Source organism: Aulonocara sp. 'chitande type north' Nkhata Bay, linkage group LG22, assembly GCF_057382095.1.
Source record: "Aulonocara sp. 'chitande type north' Nkhata Bay isolate Kocher_YH1m ecotype deep benthic linkage group LG22, A_spYH_male_GT1.1, whole genome shotgun sequence".
Lineage (NCBI taxonomy): Eukaryota > Metazoa > Chordata > Actinopteri > Cichliformes > Cichlidae > Aulonocara > Aulonocara sp. 'chitande type north' Nkhata Bay.
The window spans coordinates 36,869,941-36,897,394 of NC_141364.1; the positions used below are offsets into that span (position 1 = coordinate 36,869,941).

General features: G+C 41.2%; 2 protein-coding genes across 4 annotated transcripts in view; one reads left to right on the top strand and one right to left on the bottom strand.

Annotated features, from left to right (window-relative positions):
- The first annotated feature begins 1,562 nt into the window (after window positions 1-1,562).
- LOC147304627 (tumor necrosis factor-like) lies at window positions 1,563-3,813 on the top strand. The gene is made up of 4 exons (XM_086279845.1): window positions 1,563-2,059; window positions 2,183-2,210; window positions 2,353-2,409; window positions 2,842-3,813. Exons 1-4 carry the CDS (start codon window positions 1,889-1,891, stop codon window positions 3,297-3,299), a joined length of 714 nt encoding a protein of 237 aa, XP_086135971.1. The 5' UTR covers window positions 1,563-1,888; the 3' UTR covers window positions 3,300-3,813.
- Window positions 3,814-8,586: 4,773 nt separating this feature from the next.
- The window catches only part of gabbr1b (gamma-aminobutyric acid (GABA) B receptor, 1b), a 133,589-nt gene continuing 114,721 nt past the window's right edge, over window positions 8,587-27,454 (bottom strand). For all 3 annotated transcript variants that reach the window (XM_086279784.1, XM_086279783.1, XM_086279785.1), the window contains exons 16-18: window positions 17,090-17,218; window positions 16,385-16,528; window positions 8,587-16,162 (exon numbers count right to left, since the gene is read on the bottom strand). In XM_086279784.1, coding sequence (XP_086135910.1) covers window positions 15,875-16,162; window positions 16,385-16,528; window positions 17,090-17,218 — 561 coding nt within the window. In that variant the 3' untranslated portion in view covers window positions 8,587-15,874. The remainder of the gene's footprint in view (window positions 16,163-16,384; window positions 16,529-17,089; window positions 17,219-27,454) is intronic.

Below are 27,454 nucleotides of genomic sequence, written 5' to 3' on the forward strand. Positions count from 1 at the left end.
AGAAGGTTTTAAGGTTTGTTTGTTTTGGTGTTGTGACACCCTCTGGGTAGCTGTTTTTAAACTATGGGCCAGAGATAAGCCTGAGGCCCAGGAGCTACACCTTAACCTTTGTGGTGTTCGAGATCTGGGATTTCCACCACCAGCTATCGTCGGTTACCTCTATGAAACCAAAGACTACTTCAAAATAAAGTGCTATTTTCTTTTTCTCTTCTGAAGATGGTTTAAAGTGATTGTGAAGTTGAAATATCATTATATGTTAGTCAGCATCTAATGTAAATAAATCACTTGTTATTGCTTTTACAATTGGCTGAAATATACCACCTTTAAACTTATGTTGAGCACTCAAAGTATTTTCCACACAGTCCCATATACCATCATACAGCTTTTTTTTCTGGCTGTTTCTGACATTTACACAATCAGTCACACTCTAGTGGGGGCAATGAGGACAACATGGGGATTCAAGATCTTGCCTATGTAGATTAGGGATTGATCACGCAACCTTCCCAGTGGTAGACAACCCGCTACCACAGCCTCCCACGCTGTTGCAGCAAATGTAGAACGGTGTTCCTCTTTCCAGGGCATGGTTTGTCAGTGACGATGAAAAGACATTCAGATGCAGCGTGTTCCCATTTTTCAGTTTTTCAAGATCAATTTATGACATTCAACTCAGAATAGTAATGAACTCTGGTTATCTGACTAGAGTGCTGACTAAATCTTCAACACTTACTCTGCTAATAGACATGAAACACCTACACTCATCCTTACTCATTACAGTTACCATATGATCTTTTCATACAAACAAGCCATGGAAAGGATTATTAATGATAAAGTTTCAGATGGTTTGTAATCATGTATTACATATATTCTACCTTTTATATAACCTCTTATCATTAATCAGTCCATCATTTCCATTAATCATTGATCTATCCAAGCTGTTAGAGAGCAAGAAGGTGGTGTCCACCCTGAAGGGCTTGTCATGCCATCTCAGGGCACACAGAGATACAGACAGACAAGCGTTTGCACTCAGAACATACTTCATAGAGTGCCTTTTAGTAATTAGAACAACATCTTATTTGTATATCACATTTAAAACATGCATCCCAAAAGGTTGATTCTGTTGTAGCGTTTTCAGTGGGAGAAACGTTTCGTCACTCAGTGTTTCGTGAGTGACGAAACGTTTCAAAAAACCTTTATAAAATTATTAGGGAAGTGACACATGTACTATAAATGTAGGTTGACAATGACATCACTGGCAGTTAATTGTTGGTGGAATATCAAACACAATAACGTAAAAAACATTTGGCAATAGTGGTCAAACTGACTGACGAATAGCTGAAGGTTGCAGACTTTTCTGTGACTTATTGCCCCACATTTGAACTGGCTTTCAGTGTGTCTGCCCCACATAGAAACGAAGACAACACAACAACATATGTGAACACTTCACATCAATAGCTAACATGTGCTTTTTAAAAATTTAGAATAGTAGAATAGAGTGATCTGTGGTCTTGCCTGTGTACGCAGGTATACAGCAGGTGAGTGTATGTGCCTGTTTGAAATGATCTATTGAGTTGTGTGGGTGTGCACTGAGGTGCAAAAGGGGATTCCACACAGGTGTCTGGTTTTTTATTTGATGTTGGTATAACTCCATCATACACATGCCATGTGCAGAGGAGGTGTGGTGCGTAAGATCCTCCCAGGCACTGGGTCTCTATTTCTCATTGAGTCTCCACATGTGTGACATCATTGGAGTTTCCCCCTCTATCGGTGAGAGCCTTTTAAAACAGCCTCTCACAGATAGCGGCATCAAACAAGAAGAAGAGGTGGAAGAAGAGGAGGAAAGGCTGCTAAGAAGTGAACTGTACCTGATAGAAGGCACCCACTAAAAACAATGGAAGGTGAATGCATGGTCGCGCTGGATACAATGATCGACAAAGACACAGAGAAACAGGCAACACAGGAAATCAAGCCCAGGTCAAAGCTAACCATGGCCCTCCTGGCATTCACACTTTGCCTCGCTGCTACTGCTGCTGCTGCCCTCGTTGTTAACAGGCGTGCTGAGGTGGGTTTTAAAATTCTCTCTAAACTACTCAAGAGCGCCATTGACTCTCACAGTGAATGAACTGTTTCACCTAAAACCAACCAGTCTGTAACAGCGTTCTGTGTCATGCTCTATTTCAAACAGGCTCCTGGACAAAATGAGGACAATTTTGGTGAGTACCCTCAACTCTTACAAAAGTAGTGGACTTATTGATGTTTGTTTGTTTTTTGTTTGTTTTTTTAGCTTAGTAATGTTAGTGACTAGTAGGCGAAAACACTGTATAATTCATATTCTCTGTCTTTTCTTGTTCCCAGATCTCCATCACACTTTGAGGCAAATATCAAATGTGAGAGCAGCCATTCATTTGCAAGGTAAGGGATGAAACCCAAGTAAAAAAAAGTGCAAGGCATATTTTAGACTGATTGTGGAGAACCATACTACACCTTTCCCAGTATTGTAATCATGAAATCACACGTCTCTGTGAGATTCATGGGACATTTAGTGGATCATAATTGGAGGAAGTTCTTGATTCAGGAAGCTTACCAGTTTTTCCAGAAAGTTTTAGAACTTCTCCTTGATTTTTAAGGGCACATTATGCCTGTTTCCTTTGGATATTTTGGAGATTTAAATGAGTTCTAGTTAGACTGAAGAATGTAGAGGATAAATGAGAAATAGGCTCATGTCACTGCAACAGAATTCATTTGAAATTTCTCTTCAGGAACCCCTGACTCAAGTGCAGTTTTATTTCACTGTTAATCAGAAATTCACCATGGTGTCTGCCATTTGTCTGTACTATTCAACAGGAGTACACAACTATAGTAGAAAGACCTCAGTGGAATGGCAGAAGGATGTGGACCAGTCCCACTCTCAGGGAGGACTAGAGCTCGATAAAAATGAAATTGTGATTCCTCGAGATGGCCTCTACTTTGTTTACAGCCAAGCATCTTTCCGGGTTGACTGCAGCAGCGATGCCGACGATACCTCCTCACACCCCATGGTCCACCTGAGCCACACTGTCAAACGCTGGTCTCGCTCATATGCACCTAAATATGTGACCATTCTCCACTCTATCCGTACAGTCTGCCAAAAGACAACCAGTGGGGATTCAGATGAGGATGGGAACTGGTACACTGCAGTTTACATGGGGGCTGTGTTCAACTTGTATGCTCATGACAGACTGAGAACACAGACAGAGGAGGCAATGCTGGAGAAATTGGAGGATGAGCCAGGGAAGAACTTCTTTGGTGTTTTTGCCTTGTGAGGAGAGGTGTCTGATGAATGTAGGTGAAAAGGTGACCTCAGACTCCATTTCTCCACCATGACCTGCTGTCCTTCTGGAAGGCTTTTAACTATTGAATGTGAGGAAACCACAGATGGTTCACATTGCACTAAAGAGGTGATGGAAAATGTACTTTAACCATCAGCCATACTTGAAATATTTGTATCAGCAAGTCATTTCATTTTTGTAAGTAAATCAAACTATTGTAACTACAGCAGTCAACCAAAGAGTGCTACCATGTCACTACAGGCTGACAGAATAGAAAAACAAAGGGTTTACTTTTTGGGGAATTTATTTATTTAACATATCTTTGTCGTATTTATTTTATTTGTTGTATTTATTTATTTATTTATTGAAATATTGAAATACTTATATATTTATTAATTTTATTGTGTGTTTTATAATGAATGTCCTACTGTATTTGTGCTGATTTTTATGTATGAAACTATTTGTTTCGTTTTATGGCAAGTACAAACAAATGTCTGAGGATTTACAGTGCCTGTGGTACTCTGAAATATTTGAATAAAACTCAGCTTATAAAGAAATCATGTTTGCAAGAGCTGTGTTTATCATTTTACAAACCAGTGAAAAAAAGAAAAAATATCAAACATGCTACAGGGTCAAACTAAACAGAGCAAACAAATGAGCCACAACGGCTAAAGAAAGCTCAAATTATTGCTAGTGTGTGCGATGGGACAATTAATTAACACACGGTAGTAACCACAGAGCACAGTGTGTCCTCTTTTTGTGTGCAGCGAAACAGTCATGGAAGTGGAGGAGTTTAACTGTTACTTCATCGAGATGAACCCAAATTTATCATGCTTGCTAAATACTGAGATATTTGTCTCTATGACACCATTATTGAAATGTTTATGTTACCTTTCAACTGCATGCACACTAAAAGAATACTTGTGGTGGCAGCACGGTGGCACGGTGGTTAGCACTGTTGCCGCACAGCAAGAAGGTCCTGAGTTCAATTCCAACACCAGGCCGGGGTCTTTCTGTGTGGAGTTTGCATGTTCTCCCCGTGTTTGCGTGGGTTCCCTCCGGGTACTCCGGCTTCCTCCCACCGTCCAAAGACATGCAGCTTGTGGGGATAGGTTAATTGGATAATCCAAATTGTCACTAGGTCTGAATGTTCGAATGAATGTGAGTGCAAATGGTTGTCTGTCCCTGTGTGTTGGCCCTGCGACAGACTGGCGACTTGTCCAGGGTGTACCCTGCCTCTCGCCCTATGACAGCTGGGATAGGCTCCAGCGCCCCCCACGACCCTGAAGAGGATAAGCGAATGAATGGATGGATGGATGGATGGATGGATATTTAAAGTGAATTTAATTTCATTTGTGCTTTTAAAAAGGAGACCCACGTTTCACTCTAAATTGTCACTGTCTGCAGGATTTGATACCATTACAAAGTGGCAGACCACGTAACGTTACAGAACTGCGTTGCTGACACAATAAATGCAGTTTCAAATCCCTTGTGTACGGAACCTGGTTTAAAGCCTGATTCCAGGATGGGGTTTCTGCTAATGTTTCAGACATTGCTGTTAATGTCTAAAAGCTGATATTAGAAAGCTTACATGTTACTTATGGTAATGTAACCTCTCAGAAAAACTTGATATGGTTTGTTTTTTTGATTCAACTCAATCAAAACAAACAATCAAAAAAAGCCATTCTAGAATTAAATAGCATTTTAATGCCAACACTTTTGAAAAATTTAGTCAATGCATTTTAATTAGACAATATGTTAAACCCCTTCTGAGTTAGATTACTTTAATTAAAAATACATGGTAACATGTATTTAAGTGCAGGGCTGCATGGTTACGTGACTGATGTGACTTATGTGACTTTTGACTGTGTTCGTATGAGCTCATCACTGCTGACAGTGGGTAATATTAGCCTGGTTATTACGTAAGATACTATGACTTAGCTCTGTGTTCATATTCATTAACAGTGCAAGTTTTTGTATTTGGCACTGTGAAAGTTTCCAGTAGAGTAATAATTCCTCAACACTTTAACAGAATGGAAGAGAGAAGGGGAACTCCCTGCTTATGTGGTAATTCCCCTGCTTCCTCCTCCAGCTGCCTACAGAGCTGTACCAAATATCACCAGTGGAAAGTATTTATCTCACAGTAAATAGCTTTTTTTATACTGTCTTTTTTGTTTATTGACCACACTTCAAGAGGTCCCTAAAAACCCTACACGGATAATGGCAGAAGAGATGCATTTTTAAGTCCGACTGTATATCTTTGTAAATTTTTTATTTTTATTTTTTTTATGTTAAATAGATTTGCAAGAATTTTATGTAAATTTGGTTCATTTTTTCATTATGAGTTATTGTGTGAAAAAACAAAAATCGGTGGCACGGTGGTTAGCACTGTTGCCGCACAGCAAGAGGTTCTGAGTTCAATTCCACCATCATCCTTTCTGTGTGGAGTTTGCGTGGGTCCCACCTGGGTACTCTGGCTTTCTCCCACAGTCCAAAGACATTAGTGATGTGTTGGTCGCGAATGGAACGACTCTTAGAGCCGACTCTTAGAGCCGACTCTTTGAAGTGAACGACGAGAGCCGGCTCCTTATTAGGAACCGTGGGTTTTTTTCTTTTTCCTTCTCTCTTCTTCTCTCTCACCCTTTTTTCCTGCTTCACTCCGGTACGCGAGCCTTGTGCTTTGTGCTGGGCAGAGGGGGGAGGGGCGGTAGTTACACTCACTCTTAGAGCACAGGAACAGAGCGGGAGGGAGAGAGAGAGAAAGAGAGCCAGGGACAACAACGTCACATTAGAAAGGTATAGTAATCATCCACAACTATTTTCAGTTGCAGATGATAAAGGATTCAGAAAGTTTATTCATGCAGGCCCATATGACAGAGAAGGTGCATCTGCTTTTTGTTTTCATATTTTAATTTATATTTAATTGTGTTGTGGTTTGCAGTGTTTTGTGTTGTTTCACTTTAAATGTGTTTCAAAGGAAAAACCTGAAAATTTAAATAGTTAAAAGTTGAAATGTAAATAGTTGGTTTTTGTATTATATGATTTATTTATTACATTTTATGTGGAGTGAATAAATAAAAGTATATTTACGGTGGCCCCTACAAACAAAGCACGTACGAACTCCAAAACACGTACGAAACACAACAGAAGTGCTCCAGGATGCTAGGGGGCAGTGTTGAGCTTTTGTTACCTAGTGGCTACACAAGCCAGGAAGTACCAACGACCGGATTTGGTGTGAGGTAGTAACAGGTAAATGAACATTTTTTTAAAAAATATTTGAATAATTATGAGTGCTTGTGTATAAACACACAAACAATACACACATGCTTTCAATTGTGTAATTTAAGCGATCTAGGTAGATCTGTTTTGGAAGTTCAGTTCATGCTAGAAATGTGTTTTGGAGTTTGTACGTGCTTTGTTTCTAGGGGCCACCGTATATATTTATATATAAACATATATAAATAAAACCACATTTTTTTTACATTAGTAATTCCTTTTGTGCATAATTTTATATTGTTGTTAATAACAAATTAATTAAAGCAAGAAAACAACCTGAAGAGCCGGTTGGGAGCCGAAAGAGCCGGCTCTCTAAAAAGAGCTGGAAATCCCATCACTAAAAGACATGCAGTTAGTGGGGATAGAATCAGAAAGACTTTATTTATCTCCAAGGGCCAATTAACATACGACAGAGCAGCATAACGTTGAAGATAAGGACAATAAGAACAGGCAATAAGAGTCAGATAATAAATACACAGAATATACACAGCTTTAAAATTACACAGTTTTAAAATTAAAGTGACTAAAAGGTGAATAAATAACTGTAAGTGACTAAAAGTGAATAAAGTGTCGGTAGTATAAAAAGAATGTAGAGTAGTTGATGTTTCTGGTGTGGGAAAGCAGAGTGGCTTTGGGGACAAAGGTGGCTCTCCTCTCTCAGTCCTGCAGGAAATGCAGCGGAGGCGTCGCCCAGAGGGGAGCCATTGAAATGCGGGGTGAAGAATGTGAGAGGGGTCGTTGATGATTTTGGCTGCCTGTCTAAGGGCCTGTGGGCTGAAAACCTGTGCCAGAGTTCTGACAGGCAGGCCAATGATTTTAGAGCACACTGATGCCATGTGTTGCAGGCTGTTCCTGTTCTGAAGGCTGAGGGAGTGGAACCAGCAAGTGATGGAGAAGGTCATGATGCTTTCCAGGAAGGCATGGTAAAAAGCCATCATGATGGGTGTGCTGACTCCAAAGCAGTTGAGTTTCCTATAGTGATGTGCGATACCACTGATTTCCTTTCCGATCCGATACCAAGTAAAATTCAGGGTGGTATCGGCGATACTGATCCGATACCGATACTCTGTACAAAAACTTAATGTTTCATTGCATTTCATAATACAATATATAATTGTATTATGTAATTGTAATAATAACATAACCATATTGCTTCATAATGATTAGAGGACATCAGACAACTTGTTTTTATTGCTTAATAATGCAGAATAATCATATAGAAATAAAAAAAACCTGACGTTGTGCGCTATTTGAGCATGTTTCCTGCCTGCAGCACTAAAGGACTGTGCGAGAGACATCTGTCTCGCCCTAGCAGCACCTGTCGCTGTCCTCCTCTTCAGTTCGCCTCAACATAAGCTTATCATATTCTGTGATGTGATTTCCTCCGAGGTGTTTGACGAGGTCAGTGGTGTTGCCACAACAACGTGTCCACACAGGACTCTGTTTGCGCTCAGCCATTGTTGTGAGTGTGCACGCCAGGGGCTGCGACACATTTATACAGCCGTATTCCGCATATGACTATGAAAGGCGTAAGAGGAAGTAGTTCCTTCCAAATTAGACGATCCAAATTGTATAGTTTCTTTCCACTGCATTCATTTTAATGGAAAAACTACAAATTTACCCCAGAGTACTAAAATATCGATATTATAATATGAGAATCGATTCTAGAACATAAATTGCTGGTATCGGAAGAATCAATATTTCAGTATCGATCCGCACACCACTAGTTTCCTAAGGAGGTATAGCCGTTGGTGGCACCTCCTGAGAATCTCCTCTGTGTTGGCAGAGAATTTCAGGAGGTTGTCAAAGATGGTTCCCAGGTATTTGTACTCCTCAAAGATAGGTTAATTGATCATTCTAAATTGCCCATAGGTGTGAATGTAGGTTGTCTATCTCTGTGTGCTAGCACTGCGACAGACTGATGACCTGTCCAGGGTGTACCCCGCCTCTTACCCCCCCGCGACCCTGAAAAGGATAAGTACAATGAACAAAACATTTTGAGAAAAACAGTTTGTTTTATTTTCATTCTTGCAAATGAAATAATCTGCCATATTAAATGTAACAGCATATAGAAATATAGTTTGAATACTGTACCACATGAAAGACATGTTAAATATGCCAAATAATCAATTGTAATTATTTACATAACCAATATTTACACTCTGTGTGCATATTTTCATATGTATGAACAGCACATCTCCACTGCTTTACAGACTCTACAGTTAATTCACATCAACACACACAAACATACATTACATTAGATATTTACACAGGATCACCGGAAACAAATTTAGCCGAAGCACTGAACAATGTTTGCGTGGTTCACACATCAGTACCTCCTAATTAACTTGTTAGTCTACTTGGGGCAAGGTGCTTGGGACAATTTAGATTACCCGTGCTAACGAAACAAGCTGTGCTACCACAGAAAGAAAAATGAGTCTTGAGATCACACTGAATATTTGTCACGTGTAGAATATTCCCATATATTGGATTCAAAGAAACCGACATGACAACACAATGGAACGCTGGATCCTCAGTGAAATAAAAAGCTGTCACAAGAAGAGGCAGAAGTGAAACTCTTTGCTGAGAGGAAGACAATCAGTTGTGGTTGAAAGCGCTAAGAACAGCTTGTGAGAGGGGAGAATTTCCTTTTGTCTTTCCTTTCGTTTTTGGTCAAATGTCACGATTTTTGGAAATCAAACAAAATAACACAAAGAGGGGATGAAACGCTGCAGTTAGCTAACCTCTCACATCAAGCCATGTAGATGGTGTTCAGGTTAGGACTTAGCATTAGCGTTAGGATTATTTTAATTATTTCTTCAAAAAATTAATCAAAAAACTCCATGGCAACCTTACCATTATAAAGACACTAAATCTGTGATATAAATTATGGGTCTGTGCTCAGAAATAAAAACAGTGTGAGGCTATCAAAGAGTCATGAGTGGGTAATTTGAGCCTCTAATATGATTGAAGCTTACTCTGTTCTTTGTAAGAGTTTCAGAGGACACTACGTGTGGCCCAAGCAGTGTGCAGCCATGTAAACAGCCATACTGTTTCTATGTTTGTTAACATTTTTTCCTCCAATGCCCCTGCAGCCTGTGGCAGCTGCTTGAACTGTAAAAAAGTGGTGGCCCTGTCAGGGTCCTGGATGTGAGCGACCCAGGGTCCTTGAGCAGTTATGGACTTGTATTATATTATATGTGTTTTTGCTGCTCTGCACTGCTGTTTTTGTTGTCCAGGTGTGCGTGTTTGTGTGGGTGCGGCTGTGACAGGCACCTTCAGGCCTGGTGGGTGTGGCCCTGCCAGGTGGTTGGCCACACCTGAAGACCATCACACACCTGCAGCTGATTAAGCCTCGTCGGAGAAACTACTTAAGAGTGTGATGGAGCTCTCTCCAACGCTGGATCATTGTGTGACTTCACGTTAGGCTCTTGTCAAGTTAGTAAGGTTAGTCTGCTGCATTGTGGTGTTTCTGACGGCTGCCTCTTTGTTATTCCCTAAGAGAATGTGGAGACGAGAGGGCAGCGAGCACGGGGTGCTCAGACACTGAGGGGCGGAGACAAAGAACACTATCACTGGGAAGAGGACATGTCACGGGAGTCGGGAACGCACTGCGGATTTGTTGTTTTCCCTGCACTGTAAATAAACGCACTGTTGCATCAAAGAGTCCAGCATTTGGGTCCTCCTTTCCCCACATCCCCACGGTTGGGCAGCGTTAACCGTGACATGTCCAGGACTGTATCTTAAGTTTGAGGTGCGCTTCCACGTGTACGGGAGAAATGACCTCATGAAAACTGCTGGATTAACTACATCTGATCTTTACTGTGAGCAGACCATACCACAAAGACCAAAGATATGTCAAAATATGGTTTGATATGATAAGAATCAGGACAGTAGCCTGATGGCATTATCCCAATGCCAAACCGAATGAGAAAAAGGAAACTGGTTAGCATTATTTATTTCCATTTATTTGCATTGAACACCTTTCTCAGCATCAAGATTTCAGTTTAGCGTGAAACATGAATTCACATTTAATTTATTTGAATTGTTTTCATGTTATTTTTCTTTTGAGAAACAGGAGGAGAATGTTGTCAAAGTTGTGGTCAGTTTTTGTATTGTTTGTGGGTATGGAAACCTTCCTGACTGAATTAATAATGCCTGACCTGCTTTATATTACAAGAGTGCCCTTTGACCAGTGCTGAAGACATAGATGGTCTCGTTTCACTAAAGTCGGTAAGACCCAGTTAAACCATTTATGTCAACATAAAGCTCTGAACCCAGCGAACTTATCTCTGTTAGGCGTACAGAAATGAAGCATGATTTCAGTTTCTCCTATGAAACCCCCCCCTCCACAAAATAGAAGCAGAAGAGAGAACACAACAAAAAACGGAAATACAGCAGCAGCCCATACAGGGGAAATCTGACACCCTGGTGGTTTTCTTGTTCTGAATACGTTTGTTTATAGCTGTGGAGGAAGTGTGTGTGAACTGTTGGTGAAACTTGAGTTCTAAGAGGAAATGATATGATCAACCTCTTTTGAGGGGGATTCAGTAGAGACTAAAGTAAAATACCATCATGCATCTTTTAGCTCAGAAACAAACCCTGTTTCATATTAATGTTGATGATACCCACATCTAGATCTCTTTCTGACTGGTGTGCCTTTGTAAATAAAGTCCAAATGAAGGTGCAGCCCTATTTAAATGGAACAAACTGTTTATTGTATATCATTACCTTAAAAATAATGTCAGTGACTAATACAAGTTATATAAAATGAATGATTTCTCCTGGTTTGTTGACCGGAGAAGCAAAACTGCTATTATTTAAATTTAAATTTATACCTACATACCATTAGGAATTTAAGTTTTGGCATTCTAAATGATTAATTTTTAACAACTCAGAAGTCTGTATCCAAGTAATTAAAAAATAAATAAAATAAAATCTTGTGTTAATGTATAAACCCTCCTGTGAGGAGGCTCCCAGGGTCTGTACACTCTTCACATTCTACATCAGGGCACCTCCACTCCTTCCACTCCAGTCAGCTTCACTACTAAACAAATCAGGAACCAGCTGATGAGACTCCAGAGGTCATAGCCCATGTCACAACGAGACCCATGGTGCTCATTGTGAACATCACACATCATTTTTCACTATCTATGGCCCACGATTAGCCCACTGATAGTCCTCTCCATTTTACCTGGTTAGTGAGCACGGTGAGATAAATGAGAGCCAGATGCTTCTCCTTCAGCACCTTCAGACAAGGCCTACTGTTTTTTAAACTGACAGCGATGTAGGTAGTTATGCGTCCTTAGTCATCTGGATTGCCAACTATCTGACTGTCAGACCACACTATGTGTGCCTGCAGTTTTGTGTGGTGGACAGTATGGTCAGCAACACAGATGCCCTGCAGGGGACCGTCCTGTCTCCTTTCTCTTCACTGTGTATAGACTTCAGAAACCTGCCACCTCCATTAGTTTTATGATGATTCTGCAGTAGTGGGATGTATCAGAGAGGGTGACGAGGATAAATATATTCTGATTCTGAGCAAAGCCTAGTCTTGACATAATGATTCCTGGTGTTTATGTGGGGATTTTGCACTCTGAGAGACATATGGATGCTAGCCATGGGGGGATTCCCATGATGCACTGAGTATTTCCTTTTTAATCACCTTTCTGCATTGAATCACACTTGTTATTTATCTCTGGCTCTCTTCCACAGCATGTCTTTATCTGGTCTTCCTTCTCTCACCCCAACCGGTCGCAGCAGGCCGCCCCTCCCTGAGCCTGGTTCTGCTGAAGGTTTGTTCCTGTTAAAAGGGAGTTTTTCCTTCCCACTGTCGCCAAAGTGCTTGCTGGGTTTTTTCTCTGTATGTATTATTGTAGGGTCTACCTTACAATATAAAGCGCCTTGAGGTGACTGTTGTTGTGATTTGGCGCTGTATAAATAAAATTGAATTGAACTGAATTGAATGGCCTGCAGTGAACTCTGCTTTGAGCTTTAAAAACAAGGTGACAGGAACTGTTCATTGGAGTTGTCTGAAATACACTGCTGGCCATATAGTCAACAGGCTTACCATTTTTAATTGAAAGCTAGTCTGGTATTACATGTAGCTACTGCGTTTATTATAATTAACCATTCTGTAGTTGACATATTACCTTCAAGCTTGCAGTTTGAATTCAACACCAATTGTCATTTCTCCAAACAGAAAAAGGCAAAACTGGTAGAAAATGTTCACAACAGAACCAGATAAATGTTATGATGTTTTTTCAATTCATATGTTTAGCTGACACCCATCCTGTCCTAAGATGGGTGTCCGTGTACTACATGCTGCTGTAAACTTGCCAGTGGAACAGTAAAACACAACAAATCATGACATTAGCACCCCCAAGTGTATAGGACAGTGTAATTACATCCTAAAAGAAATATATGCTCGTGACATAAATAAGCAGCAACAATATTAAGCAACTAGAAAAAAGGTCTAAAAACTGATTTAAAAATTGGTCATGTTGTATTTTACAGCCTTAAACATAAGATCTGCAAATGTAATTCCTACAGCAAATTTAGTTTAAATAAAACATTTTAAGGTCTTATTTTGTTTGACTCTAATTTTAAACTCTTGAAGACATGTTAAACGTCTTCAAGTGACAGTGAGGGGTTTAGCATGAACACACCCAACTATGGATTCTCTCTAAACAGCGACCAGGAACACTGTTTAAACCACCACCAAACATTTAACCAGAAGAGCTACAGTGACAAAGCGAATTAAATAATGAACATAACCACTAACAAAATTTGCAACATTTATTTAAAAAGAAAATCATATTTTTTAGTCAGTCTCTTAAATCACTATTTAACCACATTAGAAGACCATATTAAGAGTTCTAAATGATTGCTAGGCTGTTGTTGCGGCATTTGATTATTTTTTAAACTGTGATTTAAAAGTGTCTTAAATGTGCCCTGTATGAACTGAGACCCTCTAGCCTGCATTTTCCTTAAAATATTTAAATAAAATAGTAATTTTATGAATAATAATAATGATGTACTGTAAGTTTTGTGCACGTTTTATGTGTTAGGAGCTGGGACGGGTGTGTTCTATTGTGTTTTGTGTCGTTTCCTTTTTTGGAATAGGCTGCTGGGCTGTGATCATCACGGTTTCCCTGATGCACCCTTTGAGCATCAGGCGTCATCAGCCGGACTATTTAAGAAGCAGCTCTCAGGTGTCAGATTATTGTCTTAGCCTCAAGCAGTAACGGATCACCCGTCTTTTATGTACTACTTTGATAACCAAGGTATTCACAGATTTCCTTCTCCTCTGCTTCCTGTCAAATGACGACACTCTCTGCCCAGCCAACCACCTGTCCACTTCACCGTGGTACCTCAGTTCATCTCTTCTGGACCCCGTCACTCCACTCGCCTACACTGTTGCTGGTCCCCGCCTCAGCCTCCTGTTTTATGTACCTCCCCAAGTCCGTACTAACCGTGTGGCGACTAAGCTCTCGAATTCCTTGTGAACATTTCCGTATCTCCTCAGCTCTGTTGCTATCGGTCACTAACTTCCTTTTCTCCTCTTCCCCCTCTGGATAGTTTGAGTTTTCCATTCAATCTCATGTAAGTGTTATGTTTGATATTCGTCCTCACTGTAAATAAACCTGTTTAACTGCAACCGTGTCTGTCTGAGTGATCTGCCACCTGGGTCCACCTGACACTATGTCTATTACATACACCAGTGGGGGATGCTGACTATCATGCCTAGGTCAGCAGCTTTATCATGAATCTGTGAACATCATCATAATAGGCATGCTGATAACTGTGTGCATATCAAAGCGCCTTTTATATGTTTCTAGTTTTTTAAATGATTCAGCTAAAGAAACTCTCATTGGTCTAACTTCAGTGTTCAGTGTCAGCTGTTGTTCTTATGGTCATCGCAGACAGAATGCTCTTCTTCTTGTTTCATAAATGATTACTTTGAATTTTGATAGTAAACCTGTCAGTGCTGAAAATACCGTTGTATGCAATGTTCAACTTGATTTGTACTTCTGCATTAAATCTAGTACACAGAAATTTAGTTACACATTGTAGCAATGCACACCACAACCATAAAAGTCTGTAAACACAGTCTTTTGGTTTGCTCAAAGATGTTATCACTGGGGAACAAATGTAGAATGTAAGTATGTATGTAGGCTATAATTATGTCTATCTTGCTTATAACACAAATAGCCTAGTCTTCTGGGAATTTTGTTGTTCTACAACTCTACCACTCTCTATATAAACCCAACCAGTTTGAAAGTGTAATAACAATGATGGATGCAGCCACTCACCAGCATGTTATTAAAAGTGGGGCTTATTAGCCATCTCTTGCCTGGTTAGCAAACTGCAACCACTAACTATATTGGTGCACTGGGCAGATACTGTGGATACCTGCTAATTAGTACTAAACAACATACTAATGAAATAATAAAATTTCACTCATCAAAACTGGAAGACAGATTTCTTGGACAGACCTCTGCTCCTCTTTCACCAAACAGTGAGCACCAGGACAGGTTTAAAACGATAATTTATTTGATTCAATCCTAAGGCGCCCTGTCTAAACTAACCTCGCTAGTTTTGTAGGCTACCATTTAAATCTAATAGAGAACAGACCAGTTACAAATTTGGGAGGAAATTTATCCAGAACAATAAATCAAAAACAAATCCAGCAGAGATCAGCTTAGAAAATACTGGACTGGTACACATATAGCATTTTTCTACTGTATTTGAACACTCAAAGTGCTTCCTTACTACAACCCTTATTCACCCATTTGCACACATTCATTTACCGTAAGCACTTTTTTCTATGACTAAGTGCTGTTTACCTCATACTGTGATGGATGCCTTTGGGGCAACTCAGGATCTTGGTCAAGGATTCTTTGATGTCTGGAGGAGCCAAGCACAGAAGTACCAATCTTCCAACGGGTGGATGACCCAGTCTACATCTTGAGCTACAGCCGCTCTACTGTTTTCAAGTTGTAGTAGTAGTGGTAAACTGACCTCAAAGCCAGGGGACATTTAAAGACGCTGCTCATGCCTCAATCAAATTAATCAAAAGTACATGTGCTATCACAGGGTGTATATCTGTGTATGTGCCTTCTCAGTGTTTTTATTGAGCTATTGCTTGACTGGAACATATTTTGCTGCACTCATTTCTGTCTGAGGGAAAATCCTTTACCTTTTTTTTAATCTTCATTTTAAACCTTAGATATTTATTTATTTTTCAAACTTCTATTACTATCCTCATCCTGCCACTGTTAACCACCATCTTACTTGTAGAGTAGCTGAAGCCGGCTAGTGTGACACTTATTTCGACTGATCTTGCTGTCTGACTGGTAGAGACTGGACGAGTTGGCGAAGGACTGTGGAACAGGATGAGGGTCAGAGGCAGGCGCTGGGTATCCTGGAGGAGGGGCCAACGACCTGGGGTCACTCTGGGTGATGGAAAAGGGAGGGGGGCTGTGGTTCTGATTAGTGATGGTGGACGCTCTTCTCCTTGATCGCAGGGCCTGTCTCTCAGACAGCTGGTTTCTCAGCTCTGACACACGTTCTTCTTTCTAAGGGAAAAGTAAAGTAAGCACTCAAAAATTAAGTTATTACAGATCCAAAAAGACTTTTACATGATAAGCATCTGTTTTAACTGACTTAGTTAACAGGAGAACCTGCTTTCTTGTTTAGGTACTTCTTGGGAGAAAAAGTATTTGAGTCATTAACCTGTTAAATACAGAGGAAGAGCTTAAATGAAACAAACACTTGGATAAGAAAAGGGCCTGCCTGACCTCCTGGATGATCTTCTGCAGTTCCTTGTTCTCTCTCTCTAGTTGTCTGGACTTCTCCTCGTCATTGTTATTGGTGGATGAACCTGTCTTCATGGTCTCCTGGGCATCTGACTGCCACTCACCACGTGTTATCAGGCGCCGCATCTACAAATTGTGCAAATGTTTTTAATGTGATACATGAAAACTCCATAGTGCATCTATTACAACAGCAGGGCTTTGTAGTACTGTAGAAGAGTCCATCTGCTGATAGGTACTTCTTTTGCAGAACTTTTACCAACTCAAAACATTTTGCACATTATGAAACAAAGGATTTAACAAAGATCACCCAGGACTACAGAGCATCTAGAATCCTTTATCAGAGAGGAATGGGACCTCATTCTTACTAATTAAAATATGTTTTTTGATTTACTTGGCAAGTATGGACGTGATATTTGTGTACTTAGTTAATATCATCCTCCCTAAACTAACAGCACTCCAGGAATATGAACAGAGACACAGCACCATGCTGATTGGCCAGAGTAGACTGTTAAAGATCTGAATTGGTGATGCTGACACGGCAACACTCACCCAATTAGCAGACCCTCAGGTGATATATCATGCAATCTCAGATGCCGTCCATGCTAATGGATTTTCATCCGGTCTTACACTAAATGTGCTAGTTTAATCTGCAGGTATGGGATGAAGAGAGGTGTGAGATGGATTTACCTTGGGGACAAACAGAACCACCAGGGTGATGTAGACTGAGAAGACAATGGCTAAAGAGGCGAAGGCGAAAGAGGCATCCTGCTGGGAGGACAGAATCATGGTGACTGGAGCTGTGATCATACACAGTACCTGAAGAGAAGAATAAATAGAGTAGATAAGCTTAGCTTGTTTATTACAAAAAAATAACAAGAAAATTTTAGTCTTAGCATAAATTTAAAAAAAAAAGTGTAACAATTTCAACAGAGTTACCTATCACACTAGTAAAAAAGGACCAGGTGGAATTCAGTCCAACTGTTTTCTACAGAACATTAATACAAAACCTCTGGTTTCAATTTAATGGCGATTTTGAAGACCAGTGATGGGATTAACAGCGTTAAAAGTAACGGCATTACTAACGGCTAACACTAAATAGCCAGACTCTCACTCAGTCACCCTCACCGAAGCCTCTCTTTTCCCGTCTTCATTCCTGAAAACTCACCTTCTGTCAACCTTAACTCAGCTCTGGAATTAACCACCCTCTCCCTCAGTTGCCTTCACACCATTGACCGCCTTTGACAGTACAAACTGGCAGAAAAAATAGATCCAGCAGACGTAATTTGGACAGTGATCTCCAAACAGGGAGCAATAATTGGTGATCACGAGCAAATCCTGCAGTTTCAGGCAAAATCAGGTGCAAATCAATCAGTGACAGACAGTAGGAAATCCTATCCACATTTCCAAAGCTCTGTTCAGACATCACTCCCACCCCCAATCAGCCACCAGTACACTCAGCACAGTCCCCGTTTGCTGCTCCTGAGAAAGACGCTCCACTTTTCTCTGCCCTGGTCTCTGCAAACCATGCCTGTGTTCCATGATGCAGTGACCTCAACACTCAAACCTTTTTCCGGTGAGTTGGGCCGGTACAGGGCTTTCTCTTACAGTGCTCACTTGTGTTCGGCCAATCGCCTCTTTCTTTGACAATGCTGCTAAACTCTCCCACTTAGTAGGTCTGCTGAGGAGAAAGACGCTGGCATGGGCTGAAGCTTATTTTTCACTCACCCAGTCTCTGAGGGCAGCGTGGCCAATTATTAAATTTATGGCAGGGCAAAACGTAGTGTAGCAAAGTTTGTCACTGATTTGTACAACTGGAAGCCAGTTGGCCCGATCATTGGCTTCAGGGTTTATTTTTGCAAGCCTTAAATGTTAGCCCTTCCATTCATGCTAGAACCTCCCATACCTGCCATTGCACTCAATAACCAGGTTTTTGCTCTATAACTCATCAAACCGAATCAGTTAATCTGATCTTGTCTGGAAACCACTGGGAGACCCTCTCATTTTTCACCTTTCATTATCCTGACACACCTCTGATCCTCAGTTACCATAGTTAGAAAAACACAATTATCATATAGACTTCCACAGAAAATGGGTCCAAAATCCACATGTGTCCTTCTCTGGATTCCTCAGGGAAATATTTAGCAAATTTCTCTGTCAGTTGTGAAAGGTGCTGACAGACTGATCACTGATCTTCCCCTGAGGAGAGTTTTCCAAGATGTAAGACAAAAGTGGAAACATGTCCATCCTCTTTTCCTGGGCCCTCTCAGTCCACAAAGCAATTTCCTCTTGAAAGCTTCAACTTTGTCTGCAACAAAAAAACATGTTGCTGTTTCTCCCTTGAAGTGAGATGTTCATGTGCAAGAGGAGATGTTTTTTTCTCTGTGAGAAAAGAAACGATCTCATTCCCCAGTTCCAACAAACATTTGAGGTCCAGTCCTCTTGAAAGCCAGCTCACCTCACTGTGGTAGAGCAGCTAGACACGATCTGCTTCCATGTCCTCACAAAGCTTAGCAAAACATCTGGAATTCACACCATTATTTTTAATGAAGTTGATAGTTTTCACACTTACAATCCATCACCTCGTCACATACAGTACATGTGGCAGGGCATCACCAACTACAGGAAGATGGCACCTGCCTGTGATGGTGACGTCTCCCTACCTCTCCAACATCTATGCACGTTTTGACGCTCAGAATGACGTGTTCGTAAGGAAGACCCGGCTGCCACCCACACTGGACCCACTGCAGTTTGCCTAATGACAACAACAGTAGCTCTGCCTCAAGGCACTTTATATTGTAAGGTAGACCCTAGGAAAATACAATAAAGACCCATATGTACGAATGCTGTTCATAGACTTCAGTTCAGCATTCAACACAATCATTCCTCAGCACCTGATTGGAAATCTGAGCCTGCTGGGTCTGAACACCTCCCTCTGCAACCGGATCCTGGACTTTCTGATAGAGAGACCTCAGGCAGTCCAGATCGGTAACAGCATCACCAACATCACCACACTGAGCACTGGAGCCTCTCAGGGCTGTGTGCTCAGCCCACTGCTGTTCACTTTACTGACTCAGCAGCAATGCACAATTTGAACCACATCATCAAGTGTGATGGGAGTGAAGAGTAACGCAATTTCTATTCTCCGTATGTCCTGTACATGTGGCAGAATCGACAAATAAAGTTGACTTTGACTTTGACTTTGAAGTTCGCTGATGACACGACTGTGGTGAGTCTCATCAGCAAGATCGACGAGTCAACATACAGAGAGAAGGTGCAACAGCTAACAGACTGGTGTAGAGTCAACAACCTGTCTCTGAAGGTGGACAAAACAAAACAGATTGTTGACTTCAGGAGAGCACTGTCCAGTTAACTTCGATGGATCCTCTGTGGTGGTTGAAGAGCACCAAATTCCTTGGTGTTCACCTGGCAGAGAACCTCTCTTGGTCTCTCAACACCAGCTCCATAACTAAGAAGGCCCGACAGCATCTCTATGTCCTGCGAAAGCTGAGAAAAGCCCATCTCCCACCCATTCTCACCACCTTCTACAGAGAGACTATCGAGAGTGTCCTGCGTAGCGGCATCACTGTCTTGTATGGTAACTGCACTGTATCGGATTGCAATACCCTACAGCGGATAGTGGGAACAGCTGAGAAGATCATTGGAAACTCTCTTCCCTCCATCACAGACACCTATCACACCTGCTGCTTCTGCAAAGCCACCAGCATTGTGGAGGACCCAATGCACCCCTCGCACACGCTCTTTACCATGCTGCCTTCTGGCAAGAGGTACTGGAGCTCTCACAGCCAGACTGATGGCTTGGGGGAACAGTTTCTTCCCCAAGCCATCAGACTCGAGGGTGGCTCAGTGACTGGACTGACACACACACACACACACACACACACACACACACACACACACACACACACACACACACACACACACACACACACACACACTTCATACATCAAGTGACTTTTTGCAACAATGCTCAGTCTTTTGCACAACCCACTGTTATTGTTGCAGTCTACCTTTACACTGTTGTGTCTGTGTGTCTTTTGGGGTTTTTTTGGCAATTTTTGTACACTTGGACTTTATGTAGTCCTGTGTTGATTGTCTGTATATTATTCTGTATATTCTGTACGTTATACCTTATATGTAGCACAATGGTCTTGGAAGAACGTTATCTCATTTCACTGAGTACTGTACCTCTGCACAAAGTTGGAGTGACAATAAAGCCACTTGACTTGACTTCACTTTAAAGGGGCATCAACAATTTCACAGCTGAGGTCAACTGTATTCAGAGCAAGATCAGGTAGACCAAAACCACACCATCAGAAGACTAATATATTGAACTTACTCACTTTCCAACTTTATCACTGATAACGCATAATCATATTTTAATAGAGCATTTCATTCTATACACATTAATCATTTAATATACGTCAAACGAGTGGCCAATTGAGAATTAAAATTTAACTTAACAAACGTGTTTGCTTTAATGTGTGATGAAGCCACAGTAGCAGGATTTACCATACAAACCCATGCAAAAAGGACCTGGCAAGAGTTCATGCCACTACTTTTGAGCTGCACAGAAAGAGAAGCAGACCAATTGTCTGTAGAATTATATAATTATAATTATCTTCTGGTTTCATCTTTGTGGAAAAAGATTCTCATAGCAGCAGGACAAAACTCTGAAGTAATACCTGAAGACTAAAGAAACCCAAGGACTGTTGACCTGCCTACATAGTCATCTGATCTCAGTCATTGAATATGTACGGCCATTTGTAGACTGAGGAAGCTAAACATTCCTGACATGAAAAGAAGCTCTTTGTTATATTGTCAGATGGCATTTGGACTCGACTGTTATCAACAACCTAAGAAAGAGAACCACCTCTTCATACCAGCTACTGACAGCAAACAGGGAAGTTGGTTTTATATGCAAGACTCCCGTGTAGAGATGTGGAGAAACCTAAACCCTTCACAGCTTGTAACAGCAGTCTGGCGAGGAAGGAGCAGCTAGCAGGACCAGCGCACGTGTGGTGGTTAGCCAAATAACCCGAAGCCAGTCGGTTAAATCCAATAACAGACCTTTATTCGCTGTCAGCAACATTACATTATGAGCCAGGTCTCCACGGCTGTACTCGCCCGTCATACATGCGCTGAGATTGGTATCGCCGGTGCCAGCTTGTTACAACAGTACGGTGTTTCTTTTAGAATGGAACACGAGCAGCATGGAATGGCTGCCACGAACAATACACACCCACTAGGAGACTCTCACAGCTATTACAATAGTAGGGCAACCCCCCTAGTGGTGCTATAACCCAAAAGGGTTGTTACAAGCTATGGTCAGATAAAAAGAATTTTACCATTAGACAAAGATAACCTGATTAAATACAAAATGCAGTTTTTAAATAATGATGCATTTATTAACTGAAAAAAGCTCTCCATGTCTATAGTACATGGCCTTGTGTGAAAAGCAATTGCCCCCTGAACCTAATTAAGGTTGTGCCCTGCCTTGGAGCAAGAACTGCAATCACGCATCTGCGGTAACTGGAAATGAGTCTTTCACATCACAGTGGAATTTTGGCACATTCTTCGTTGGAGGATTGTTTTAATGCTTTAATGCATTGGAGGATTTTCAAGTGTGAATGGCCTGTTTAAGGTCGTGGATTTAAACTGAGAGTTCATGTAGACCACCCCAAAACCTTCATTTTGTTTTCTGAGCCATTCAGAGTTTTGGTTTACGTGCTGATGTAGTTTTGTTTTGTTTGAGATTAAGGGCACAAACTGATGCAGGGGCACAAATCATTTTCTTATTGTTGAATCATAAACACTCCTTTTGTGATCTCGTGGATGAGTCATCGATGGTTTCTCTCAAGTACTTTTGGCACTGTTCCAAGTTTTCTCCATTTGTGGATAATGGCTCTCATTGTGGTTCACTGGAGTCTAAAAGCCTTAGAAATGGCTCTGTAACCCTTTAAAGATTGATAGATATCAATTACATTGTTTCTCAATTGTTCTGGAGTTTCTTTAGATCACAACATGATGTGATGCTTTCTGAGATCATTTAGCCTACTTCACTTTGTCAGAAGAGAAGTAGGCTAAATGAGTAGGACAACGCACCCACCACCACCATCATCAAACCCACAAATGAAGAAATTATTTTTGGAGGAATCAAATTTGGTGCTTATCTCTCTAGCAGAATCCTCCACTAAAGATAAGTGAAGCTTACCTCACACACTTTTTATTGTTTTTTCCTATGATCTTTGCCAGTCTTTACATGGTTTTCCATTGTGATTGATGAGCATTTCTTAATAACTTGCCAGCAGTATTCTTTCATTTTTATCATGCTAACAAACGGAGGGCAGATGAATTTGGCGGTGTCTAAAAATGTGACAGTGAAGAAAAGAGTGCATAGTATCAAATAAAGCAGGAGAAATTGGAGGTAAATCAATCGATATTAATCAGTAGTCAGTCATTTTGGGCAAAGGCTAAAAATTTTCTTCCAAATTGACAAATGCAAGCAGCAAGCTAGCAGCCATGTTTTCTCTACTATGTCAGTACTTACATGCAGCCTCGAACAAACACAATCCAGCCCTTAAATTATTATTAATAATTATTTATTAATTCATTAATGCATCGATCTTAGTGGAAGAAATAGCATTTCTGCGCACTGGGAATTGGGAAGAGCTAATCCCATCTGGAGACAGACTGTTTCCAGTGGCCTTCCATCTTTACAGAGGCACTTTTAAAATTTTAAAGTGTGCTTTATTACTGTATAACTGCATTTCTAGCCTTGTTTCAGGTGCCTTAATCTCAATTGTTGCCCAGAACTTGCTTAAATTCAAGCACTGGATTTCTGTCTATGACGTTGGAATGTTACTATGAAAAGTGTGCAGAGATTTTTATATTGTGATTTGCTGCCAAATGAAACAGAATTAAGTCAAGTGATTGAAATGGCCCAGGAGCAATTCTCCCACAGCTGAATGGAGAAATGAACTAATCAAGTGTCAGAAAATGGTCACAAAAATGTTACAAGCATGAGCTAAACAGATCTGACAAAAAAAAAAAAAAGATCAGTTCTGCAGTTTGAGCAACTTTAGGATTCTTTTTATATATGAACATGTTGCAGATAAATGATATGATTAATTGTTAAAATATCACTTATTATGTATCACTTTGCTAAAAGTATTTAAAATAGTACATATTAATTCTGCCTCAAGCAGATACAGGAGTACAAGCCAAGCCTGAAACCACATTGACTCATCAGTAATAATTAATAAAGCAATTAGAAAGGACATTTTCCAAATGAAAGCATATATTAAGCATTTATCTTTATATTTCCAGAGCACAACATTTGCTTGTGTTTCAGCATTTTTTACACATTACACACCACTTTTGTTTATCATTTGTAACAACACATCCCACACATGGCATGGTAATAGTAAAAGGGATGTTATGTTGGCATATAATATCATGTACAAATAAAAAAAAAAAGAAAAGAACAGGATCCAAGACAGACCCCAGTGAAATTCCTGATGTCTCAACAGCTGATGTGGAAGAGTATTTTCCAATGAGAAAGCCCATTGTTTAATATAAGATTGAAACCAGTTAGGAACCATACCCTTGACTCCTGCACAGTGTTCCAAGCACCCAATGAGTAAGTCATGGCTGACAGTGTCAGACAGCACACAAATCCTAGACAGCTAAGAGCTAAGACAGAACAGCCACTAGAATCAGCATCAAGTAGAATATTGTTTGTTACTTTTAAAAGTACAGACTCTGTACTCTGAAAGACCCTAAAAAAATGTCAGTTTTGATATAGGCTGACAAATGCAGACGACACAGCCATCATGGGGTGTATCTGGGATGATCAGGAAGAGGAGTACAGAAGTCTGGTGAGGAACTTTGTCGCATGGAGTCACACAAACCACCTGCAACTCAACACCTCAAAGACTAAGGAACTGGTTGTGGACTTCGGGAGGTCCAGAGAAGGTCCACTGCCGGTTCAGATAGAGGCGGAGGAGGTGGAGGTGGTCAACAAGTACAAGTACCTCGGGCTGTGGGTGGACAATAAACTGGACTGGTCATGCAACACAGAGCACCTGTATAAAAAAGCCCAAAGCCGACTGTACTTCCTCAGGAGGCTGAGGTCTTTTAACATCTGCAGGAAGCTCCTGAGGATGTTTTACCAGTCAGTGGTTGCTGGAGTACTTTTCTATGCTGTGGTGTGCTGGGGGAGCAGCACAGCAAAGAAGGACTCATCCAGGCTGGAAAAACTGATCAGGAGGGCTGGCTCTGTGGTCGGCATGAAGCTGGACACTCTGGTGACAGTGGCAGAGAAAAGGACACTAAAGAAACTGCTGGACATTATGGACAATGCCAGGCATCCTCTGCACACGGCCATTAACAGCCAGAAGAGTCTGTTCAGTGACAGGTTGCTTCTCCCCAAGACAAGAACTAACAGACTTAAAAACTCCTTTGTCCCACACGCCATCAGACTGTTTAACTCCTCTCTGGAGGGGAGAGGGAGGGGAAACAGGAGGACAAAGGAGGGGGGAACAACTAAGCTGTAGTGCCTCTTCACCTCACTGTACAATACCTTGTGCAATACTTTTTGTAAATAGTCAACAGTGCAATAGACCTCAATACTCGAAATGTGCAATTCACTTGTATTTTTATTTTTTATTCCTATTTATTCTATTTATCCCCTTTGTATATTTTATTTATATTGTCTCTGTGTTTATATATGTGTGTGTGTGTGTGTGTGTGTGTGTGTGTGTGTGTGTGTGTATATATATATATATATATATATAATATTCTGTAACTCTGGAACTTCTGTCGGTGCTGTGCTTTTTGGAAATCGAATTTCCCAGAGGAACCCACCCGAGGGATTAATAAAGTTCTATCTAATCTAATCTAATCTAAATAATCAGAACATGCACTTGAAATTTGGGGTTTTAAAGAATGGGTCAACTACTGCATGCTATATCACACAGGAGCTACGGTAAATGTTACCATTTACCGTAGCTCCTGTGTGATATAGCATGTCACACCTGTATTTGTTTAGTGCTTTACTTAGTCCCTAAGGACCCCAAAGCGCTTTACACTACATTCAGTCATTCACCCATTCACACACACAGGGCTGGACTGGGACAAAAAATCGGCCCGGGCATTTTGACTAGAGACCGGCCCACCAGGTATTATAGGAAAAAACATAAAGCCTTTGAATGAAAACAAACGCTGTTGTGACAGTGATGTACAGTCTTGTTGGTATATGTATGATTTCTATACGTTGTACATCAGATAAAAACTCTGGTTGTAAGATTCAGAGAATTATTTAATGAAAGCGAGATATTTTAAATGAGAATAAGGAAATATTTCTTTGTGCCCCCCCCCCCCCCTCCCTGTTAATGCCCCACCTGCCCCCCAGGCAAAACTTTGCTAGACCCGCCCCTGCACAGTTACCAGCTGTCAGCTACTTAGAAAAGGATCCTGGTGTTATTTGTCTCTCAGAAACAGTTCATAACTTCCCTTCAACTCATCCATGTCACCTAAAAGGTAAACCTGTTTCTCCATCACAGCTCTGATGATTCAGTAAGGACATCTCCTGGTTTCATCTTCATGTTTCCCTCTCACCAGATAACCAAACCAACATCATGACCAGCAGCTTTTACAGCTGTGGCTCCAGCAAACATCAGCTGATACTAGAAAGTAATATTAAATAAATTCTAACAACAGCTGATCAAGCTTAAACGTGCTGCTGTTGTTTAGCGCGACATCCGCTGGTTTCCTCTTTCTGGCGCAAAGTGGGCGATAAACAAACAAGAGAGACGATCAGCTGATCATTGATCAGTTTCATGATTGAATGAGAGAAGAATGGTAAATGGTCTGTATTTGTATAGCGCTTTACTTGGTCCTAAGGACCCCAAAGCGCTTTACACAATACACAATCATCCACCCATTCACGCACACATTCACACACTGGTGATAGCAAGCTACAATGTAGCCACAGCCGCCCTGGGGCGCACTGACCGAGGCGAGGCTGCCGGACTCTGACCGCCACCAGTAGGCAACGGGTGAAGTGTCTTGCCCAAGGACACAACGACCGAGACTGTCGGAGCCGGGGCTCAAACCGGCAACCTTCCGATTACAAGAAGAGACAGCTGACAGCGTAAAGACAGAGAAAAACTCCAGCTTTGTGTCTTTTTCCATCCTGGCTGAAGTACGGGACAAACTGTGTTCCTTTTCACCTCAATACGAAACGCGTAATATTTTCTCTGAATGCGGGACAATTCCGTTTTTTAGGGCACCGTTGGAAACTCTACTAACTAACCTTATGAATAAAATAAAGTTCACTATCAGTAACATAGCACCCACCCAGCTGTAGAAACTCCGTCATGCTAGCTAGTACGCAGTACAAGTTATTGTAACTGACGGTAAAAAGTCAGCACAACGAAAATAAACTCCACCTAAACTTGGTTTATTTCTGACCCAGACAGACTGAAGGTTATAACTTCTTACCTGAAGTTCAGTTCACCTGACACTCGGCCCGGCGGCTGCCTCGGGTCTCTCCTCCTCCTGCCTCACCTTTCCCTCATCCACCTGGCCTCTTGTGGCAGCTCCGCCATAGCCACCACCAAACAACTGAGTTATTTTTACACATCTGCCAGCATCTGGCCAATCCACCACCTTTCATTGTTTATACTGTTATAAAAATAAATAAATTAAAAAAAATCACCGGCCCATAAAAACGAAAAATCACCATCGACCCACCGGGCAAATGCCCGGTATGCCCGATGGCCAGTCCAGCTATGCACACACACACTCACACATTGGTGATGGCAAGCTACATTGTAGCTACATTGTAGCCACAGCTGCCCTGGGACACACTGACAGAGGCGAGGCTGCCGGACACTGGCGCCACCGGGCCCTCTGACCATCACCAGTAGGCAAACATGGGGTTAGTATCTTGCTATACCAGCAGCTAGGCTCACATTTACAATTCTGAGAACTTAATCACCCATTATATAAAAAGTTTCCTTAATAAAC